This window comes from Botryllus schlosseri, chromosome 5 (assembly GCF_051294905.1).
Source record: "Botryllus schlosseri isolate E-star chromosome 5, Bs_hap1, whole genome shotgun sequence".
NCBI classification, from domain to species: domain Eukaryota; kingdom Metazoa; phylum Chordata; class Ascidiacea; order Stolidobranchia; family Styelidae; genus Botryllus; species Botryllus schlosseri.
The window spans coordinates 6,419,886-6,428,654 of record NC_137240.1 but is presented as its reverse complement, the minus strand read 5'-3'; the positions used below and the strand labels follow the sequence as shown (position 1 = coordinate 6,428,654).

At 40.3% G+C, this 8,769-nt stretch overlaps 1 protein-coding gene across 1 annotated transcript; it reads left to right on the top strand.

Annotated features, from left to right (window-relative positions):
• Positions 1-343: 343 nt before the first annotated feature.
• Positions 344-7,717, top strand: LOC145439655 (uncharacterized). Its single transcript, XM_080317179.1, has 7 exons — positions 344-616; positions 1,370-1,585; positions 1,714-1,910; positions 2,246-2,391; positions 2,640-2,798; positions 4,458-4,744; positions 5,790-7,717. Exons 1-7 carry the CDS (start codon positions 534-536, stop codon positions 6,031-6,033), a joined length of 1,332 nt encoding a protein of 443 aa, XP_080173305.1. The 5' UTR covers positions 344-533; the 3' UTR covers positions 6,034-7,717.
• The last annotated feature ends 1,052 nt before the right edge of the window (positions 7,718-8,769 follow it).

The window sequence follows — 8,769 nt, the reverse complement described above, 5'->3', positions numbered from 1 at the left end:
AATGAAGCTATGAGAGGTTTGGTGCCATTTTGCTCTCTAGATACTATTGTATATGCCTGTATATGTGTAATCCAGTTTGATCCAATACGCATGGGACTGGCTGGTACAAAATTTCATAATTCTCACGCACTAATAGCTTTTACTGTTCACCGGAATTCTTTCTGCGTCATCGTATTATTCTGTAATTGTAATTTCCTTGTAATATATTAGATTACACGACAAATGAGTAGTCGATGAATGATTTATAGAGCTTGCGTGTTAGTTTTAAAAGTAGGAAGAGGATTTCATGCTCTAGCAAGATATGGTTTCCGAAAATATCCCGGCATTCTGGCCCTTGATATTGTATCAAATCCGCAGTGGATCTGAAAAGCAAACTAATACCTTATTCTTGAATGCATTTCAGATTTGAGTAATGTAAACCGAAGACGCGTTTGTATGAAGTCAATTCGTTAATATTGGAATCGGGACGCGAGTGCGTCTATTTTGGGTTTTAGGCAACTTTCTAACCTGGTCGGACGTCCAAGTCATCAGTGATGGCGAAGCTTAGCAAAAAGGCACGGTTCATCGCTATGTTGACTGTGACGTTCTTGTTTTTTGTCGCTGAAATCTTAACGGGGTAAGTTCGAAGTTTTCGTTGTGTTTCAAGCTAAACCCTGATCATAGATTCTCGCACATTTGGCTCCAGGCTATCCGACAGCTATTTCGGGAGCTAATCAGCAAAGTTGACTTTTTTTCAAGTCAACCAACTGATAACGTGAAAGAAAAACTGTATTTCGGTGTTGAGCCAAAAAGTTGACGGCGTGCGGAAAATTTACCATTTTTTCAGGATTTTCCTCCGTTATTGCAAGTCTGAAAATTTTTGAAAAAGTGTCCTATTTTTAGATTTCCAAAAGGAACTAAGCCTATCGTATACAAGACATTGTACAAATGTACATACATACAGGACTTTACTTTAAGGTCTAGGCTCAGTGCTCTCAAAACTATACCGCCTCACGTCATTAAAAATGAGTTCGTCCTCATTTAAGGCGATCTTAGCTGACTTACTACTAAAAAAATATTAATAGGATGAATTATTATCCATCATCAAGTCACCCAATGCTTTTTATTCCCATCAGACATAATGCTATTTTACTTTGATAACTCGTTAACTTGTTACGCGAGTGTATTGCTTAATCTGCTGTGCCCGGCGTCGAATATTCACTTGCATGGGTGAAGTAACTCTGATATGTCATTGAACAAAACCTTATCGAATATCTGTAAAACATTTCTTATTTCAAAAATATCCTAAATTCAAGCTACGTTTAGAAAATGGGAATAACTTCAACTAACAAATATCTTTGGAGAACGTTATCGAACAAAACTTTTGCAGATATTTGACCAACTCCATGTCATTGGTCGCGGACAGTTTCCACATGCTTTCAGACGTGCTCAGCATTTTCATCGGTTACCTTGCAGTTCATTATTCCGATAAAAAGAGCGACAGAAATACCTACGACTGGGCAAGGGCGGGAGTGCTCGGGGCCATGGCGAACGCCGTGTTTCTCATGGCCCTGGTATTCACCATCGTTCTGAACGCAATTCAGAGGTAATAAATTACTCTTCGAATGCGGTTTTACTATTGTGAAAGACTTGGGAATTAGTTTGCTACATCTTCGTGTAATGTAAATCCCATGTTGTTCAAAAGAATTTGAATATTTTATGGCTTTCTCACAGGTTAATCATTGTAGAGCCGATTACGAAGCCGTTGGTAATACTCGGGGTCGGTGTTGCTGGATTAGTGGTAAATATTTTTGGACTGTTTCTTTTTGGTGGGCATGCCCACGGTCATGATCATCACGGACACCAACATGGTCATTCGCACGACGAGCATCGGCAGCCAGATGGGAAGATTGCTGATAACAAGGAAAACGGTGAGCTTTAGAATTTAGCGAAACGTCGATAATTATTACCTGAAACCTGTAACATCAACGAATTTCCGAAGTTTTCAAGCATATATATTCTTTTTTCTTATTTTAGTGCTAATTATTGTACAATCGTAGTTCGAACTCCGAATTACGTGTATGGCACCACGGTGGCTATCATTGGATCAACGGAGTTGAGACATAGGCCTACCTCGAAAAATGGACCATACATAGTCTTTTCAATAGGATGGTATCATATATTTAATCGCAGTTTCACTCATACATTCGTTGCGTACTGCAGAAAATGCTTTGTTGCAACGTATTGATTACCTCAATTTCGCCAGGAGAGCATGTGTCTACCTTGAGTCAACACAACACCCGGGCAGATGCTTCTCATCTTAACATGCAAGCCGTGTTTCTTCATGTATTGGGAGACGCGCTCGGTTCTGTAGTTGTGATTATTAGTGCCTTGGTACTATATTTCGTTGAGGTTAGTTCACCTGAAATCGTAACTATAGACAAAATGATATTTTACTAGCCTTAGCGGTATGACTTTATTCTCGTACAGGCACAAGCTGTATGATGTCCTGTCGGTGTGACTCAGGTACTTAATTTCATTATGGCGCCGCATCTTACAATTCAATTCATCGAGATAAACAAGTTGAGAAGCTCAAATAAGGAAGACCTTTGTAACGAATTCTTAACCAAATTCCATCACTTGGTTATCGTAAATTACAGGACGATTGGCGGTATTACGTTGACCCCGTGATGAGTCTCGTAACATCTGGAATAATATCCTGGTGTACAATACCGTTGTTGCGTCGTACTGCAATGATTTTATTGCAAAATCCACCTACGAATGTCGACGTCGAAAAAGTGAGGGAAAGAGTCGCACAAGTAAGTAATGCTTTACGGTCCTACCCCATATATGTAGCCTATTCTAAAAGGCAACATCATTTGAGTGAGTGAGTAGGCAAAAGTACCTGAGTAATTGAAAGCAATAATTCGTTACCTACTATACAGAAGACCAAGATCTTATGATATCAGATGTGATCAAAGTAGTCATCGTTAGTGCTTGAGTAGACGTAAGAGTCACGTCAGAAATTTCTACATAAGTACGAGTATGAAGAAGCGATTTCCAAGTAAGTATAAAGAATGGCATTCTTCTAGGCCAGGGGTCTCAAATACGCGGCCCGCGAGAACCTTTTGTGAGTCCCGAGTCAAAATTTTGTATTTCTAGGTATTGACAATATTTAAGTCCCACATGTCTTTTTTTATATTTGAAGACTTGAAGTTCTCTCTAAAATTGCTACAAAAACCTGAAACTACACATCAAATATGACCCGTAAAAGACTTTGAATACCCCTATTATGGATGCTGCAGCCCACGGCGTCATCAAAAACTAGGAAATTGGCCCACGACCACATTTGAGTTTGATACCCCTTTTCTAGGCCTTGTTTTACCTATAAAACTGATAAGGGACGATTTTTTTAGACGTAAAAACGGAAGATTTTTTGATCTTAAAAATCAAAATTGTCACATTTTTGACTTTCAAAAAGTTAATTCTGACCTTACTGTTAACTAAAGTATGCAAATTAGGTGTTTTTCCACATGATGGTATAATTTTACTACTTATCTTCATTTCCAATTGGAACTGCGGTTCCTTATGAAGTAGTTTGGCCTGAAAAAACTTTTTTGACTCAAAAACTGACAAAGCTTTACACGGAAAAACTTTATCTTAACGAAATCTGGCCGTACGAAGAATTTCCCAGTTACTTCACGTATTATGGTAGAAATAATTGAAAATTTGTTGTAGTGCAACGAAAGATACTTTCCTACATTCTTGGGTAGCTTGCCGAGAATGGATAAAGAACGTTTAACAGCACCAATTGTTGGCTGACGACACTGAAGTTGTGCGTGCATTGCTGGTGACACATCGTGTCGCTTCATTCTGGCAATGGTGTCTACATCACAATTTTCTATCGTTTCATGCGTTTCTTGATGTAAGATCCATGCAATGCCCACGCAGTCTTGCTTCAGTTAGGATATTGCGGTACGTTGAGCATAACACCATGTCAACCTGTTTGTTTCATTTCAATGTTTGTGGTTCACAAGGAGCAGACAATGGACCATCTACAACGGTAGGCCTATAAAGTAGGCTACAAGCTGTAAAATGTCGAATGATAAGTTCATCGACAGTGCAAAATCTACGATACAAACGAAAAGCAGGTTGCAAAGAAATTTTGACTTGGTAAACAATTTTGACATTTTTTACCCAACCCTACAATTTTGACAAAATTTTGACTTTTTTTGACATGTCACAAAAATAATCGCCCTACTGATGAGTTGAAATGGATATATAGCGAACTTGAGAAGTGCAAGCAGGCCAAACCTACTTGAGTGCTCTGAAAAGGTAGACGCAGCATACATCGTTACTGACCACCTCTGTATAATATGTGGCGGAGCATGTAGGGGTTTCTTCGATATGTGGTATGGTAAATATACGAAAACGCTGTTGAGACACATCCATGAATTCCATATCTTGTTATTGTTCAGGTGCCTGGAGTGATAAGTATTCACGACCTTCATGTGTGGCAGCTTTCCGGAGACTGCGCAATAGCCACAGTTCACATCGTGCTACGGCACGACTGCTGCTTCACCGCAGTCGCCCAGGAGCTGAAAAAGATATTCCACGAAGTCGACGTTCATTCGACCACGATACAACCAGAATTTATCGGCGCTTCCGGTGAACAAGTTTCAACATTAACCGCCACGAGTTCTACATATCGACCAAGTCCTGCGCAGGATATCGATCTGAGCTTTTCGCCTTGCTCAGACTTAGGGTAAGAATGCTGATATTCGAAGGATCGTTACTGCACGCCTCATGTATAGATCGATGTTAACGTTAATACCTTTTTGATTTTCCGTCGAACTATAAAAACGACTCCCACGAGTATGACCTCCATTAGCGTTTCACTGAAAGTCCTGTTAGTTCACTGATGTCAAATATTTGTTCATGAATGTTAGCAGCCATCAGCCTCTCAATAGGCATACCTAATGTATTTGTCAAATGCGTTACCATTTAACGATCATGCTCCTGTTCGTAATAGCATGCACGAGTTTCAGAGAGTTACACCAGGCGACCTTAGCCTATTCCACGTATTTGTGAAGTTTACGAGAATGGTATAACCGACTGGTTCGGAACATGTTCTCCCCCACAACTAACCATACTTTTCTCCACGCCTTATACTCCAACCCAATCTGAAAGAAGACTATGGATTAGAAGCAAATGTGATCACGTGCATGGCATATATGTCATATGTAACACTTCGGTTGACACTATGTCCTTGCGACATAAAATCCATTCTTTGGGGTTCAATTCCAGCGAATGAATAACTTCAATTCTCCTTGAACAATAAGTAATCGACATGCTCTAGTTTCCTGGGCACGTTGCATGGGCCTTAGCGCCAACAGGTGTTTGAGAATGCAACTTCCCAAAAAAGAGGATTCAAAGAAATATCTAATTAGGGCATGAGGAGTCTGATTTCCTCTCTATCGCGTGGATGTTAAATCAGTCGCTCAGCCATTGCGTCCAACTGCGCAACAGACCTTTGAAACTTAGGTACTATTGGTTAGGTACTGCCACTGTATTATAAAATGTCGTACAGAACTGATAGTATGTGGCAAGAAAGAAGTTATTGTACACAATTCGATAACTTTTATATACCACCTGACACAGAGTATAATAAAGGCCTAGAATACACATTGGACTATAAAGGTCATCGGTCATCGGTGACGTCGGGCCGCTAATAATTACGCCGTTACATGATCAACAAAACAACTGGGGCAGTTCATTACAGCTGAGTTTCCGCATTCGTTTCCCTTCAGAATTCACGAAGAAACGGACTCCGATACGAAATGTTTGCTTCAATGCCCTTCGCGAGATTGCGTCTCAAAGATGTGCTGCGATGGCGTCAAAAAGAAAAGCATTGCATCAAACAAGCAAAGGAAGTCAGCAAAATCGTACGACAATCCAGGCTACAGTCAGTCTGACAACAACAATCGCGATATTGCCATTTTGGGAGTCAGAGACACCAACCACGAAGAATGCACAGGAGATGAACGGATTTGATGTAGTAATAATATCCTGATCCAATTCCGGATCTGAGATAAACATCCGAATCCATATCCAGTTGGATTTAAATTCTTTGTAATCGCGGAAAATTCAGGATTATACCGAATTCCACCTAAGAATCTAGTTCAGAGGTTTCACAAAAGAATCCTGAATAAGAATCGGACCAAACTTGTCAAATGTGCCTTATCGAGTACGAATGCGCATTCCGTACACACTTGTGTTTTTTGTTGCGGCCCATCTTCGCCATCAACCTGAAAAGCGGAGTTATTGCCGTCGAAAAATTTGGATTTGAATAAAATAGTATTTACGGTGAGCACAACTATAATAAATAAACAAAGAATCGGTCACCGTAAATACTATTTTATTCAAATCCAAATTTTTCGACGGCAATAACTCCGCTTCCACTGGTTGGAATTGAACCAAATTTGGTGAGCATCGTTTCTATAGACAGCCTAACACTTTCATGGGGTGAACAGAAAATTTTCAAATTTTTTATTATTCATTTTTATATAATAAATAGAAACTTTCTTCTACTGTAGCAAAGCGGTTACTGGCTGGAATTGAACCAAATTTTGTGTGTAGGCTTAAATTAGGTAACCTAACAATTTTATCATGTAGCCAGTACGATTTGAGAAAAAATGATCATTTTTGAAGAGCCCTAATGAACATGGATTGCCATTTGCAAGTTTGGGTAGAAATGTGCAGGACAACACGAGCCTCCATTCATTTATTTGCCACTGTATCGCGAGCTCGGAGTATTCTCCCAGCATCGTGCTTACGCGCTGACAATCCAACCAGCACAGTCGCTCCATACATTTCAGAAAGAACCGCGCAATACCGTCGCATTTACCACATATAAGCGGCAAGCTAAATTACTGCAGTATTAACATAGCACAGAAAAGTTTACACCACACACGACTTAATTATAGAGCGTCCCGCTAGGAGTCACAGAGAAACAAGATTGACGACGAGAATGAAATAATCATATCGCGCTTTACGCCACAGCACCAATGGGTTGCGGGCTCGAGACCGACTACGCCCAGCGCAGCAACGCTTAACTTCAACAGCCTCCTGACCAGAGATGGTCAGTAACGAAGTACTTCTACTTTTTGGAAGTACTCAAGTAGTTTTCCACTACTTCTGGTACTTACTCAAGTAGATCTGATTTTCTCCGATTCTACTTCGTAATATTTTGTGATCTACTTACTTACTTTTCGCTATTTTCAGTTTGTCAAGTAGAAGTAGGTAAACCCCCAATACGAGAGATAGCCTGAGGAATTTCGGGGCTGTTTCCACGGAGTACCAACATTTAATATTCATAGAAGTCAAGTAAATCCCAAAAAATTTTGTTGCGCTTCGCGAACAGTAGTTATGGAATGACAAATACGCTTTCACGAAAGTATCAGTGAATATAATTTAGGTACAGGATTGCTTGGTTCCGCTCACACCGCATTGTCGCCCATATCAAATATTACATCGCAGTAAAGATGCCCCACCATACCGTTTGAAACTACCGTTTCGCAACCTAGCAATTTCCTATCATTTCTTAATCTAGCAGTCATGACGTGTCCTGCTAATCTGGATAATCCGGCTATTTTGAACGCTACACTGTTTTAGCAGATCACTTTTGAAGTTTTATGGACAAAAGACCTGAAATATATTTTCCACTTCTTAGAAGTGGTATTTGTATTTCACTTTCAATTCCGAGTATCATATACTTTGAGTTCTAATTACTTTCAGTTCTTTTGTCTGCAGAACATACATGTTGGCGCATAAAAACAAATGCAAGAATGCCTCTATTTTCGGAAAAAAAAACTAAAATAAAAATAACTTTTACGATCCACAATATTTGTTATTAACGTCCACCAATCTCGCAAAGTGTTGAAACCGTATCCGACACAGCTTCTCCATATTGCTCTTCGCCTAAACTTGGGGCGTTATAATATGGTGCGGTGCCATGGCATGATATTCTCTAGAACGGGGTCTTCTAGTAACCAAAGGGTTGGTATCGCATTTTCAAATCAATACTATAATTTGCATCCCATGATGCGAAAGAATGCTTATTCTGTCGAAAATTGATACCGCCTGGGATGCATCTATGCGAATCAAGCTCTCTGCACCTTTCGCATAGCTCAATTTGCAGCTTTTGACAGTCCATGCGAACGAATCGAGACTGTTTTCAAAACTACTTACTTACTTGAGTAGATTTAAAGTCAGTCAATTCTACTTCTACTTCAAGCAGGGCTTTGGAACCGGAGCCGGAGCCCGGAGCCGGAGCCCCGGAGCCGTGCATTTTCACCGGAGCTGGAGCCGGAGCCGGAGCTCTACATAAAATTCAGCCGGAGCCGGAGCTGGAGCTAGTTGTTTGAGGAGTAGCTCCGGCTCCGACCTATTTCATAAGATGCTATATATATGCGACAACCACATCTGCTGATTTATCATAGTTGAACAGCAGGCCTGAATTTTAATGCTGTGCACAGCAATGGCATATAGTAAAGTGCGTTCTACTGCAACTATGATGTTGTCGACAATTGACAAGTATTCAGTATGAAGTCACAAGCCGGCACGGCGGCACCTATAATGTCTTCGTTGCTACATCGGATGTTACTGACGGCTGAGAGACTCTAGATTACTATAGATAACTAACCTATGAGTAGATTAGTAATCTATATAGACCAGGAATGGCCAACCTCTTCGGCTAAAGGGGCAAATGCAATTGACGACCGATTGCGC

What these genes read in the sequence shown, in the direction of transcription:
- LOC145439655 (XM_080317179.1), top strand. Translation starts at nt 534, where the DNA reads ATGGCGAAGCTTAGCAAAAAGGCACGGTTCATCGCTATGTTGACTGTG. An exon ending in TGGTACTATATTTCGTTGAG is followed by an intron (nt 2,392 to 2,639) that starts GTTAGTTCACCT and finishes CGTAAATTACAG; the next exon opens with GACGATTGGCGGTATTACGT. An exon ending in TCGCCTTGCTCAGACTTAGG is followed by an intron (nt 4,745 to 5,789) that starts GTAAGAATGCTG and finishes GTTTCCCTTCAG; the next exon opens with AATTCACGAAGAAACGGACT.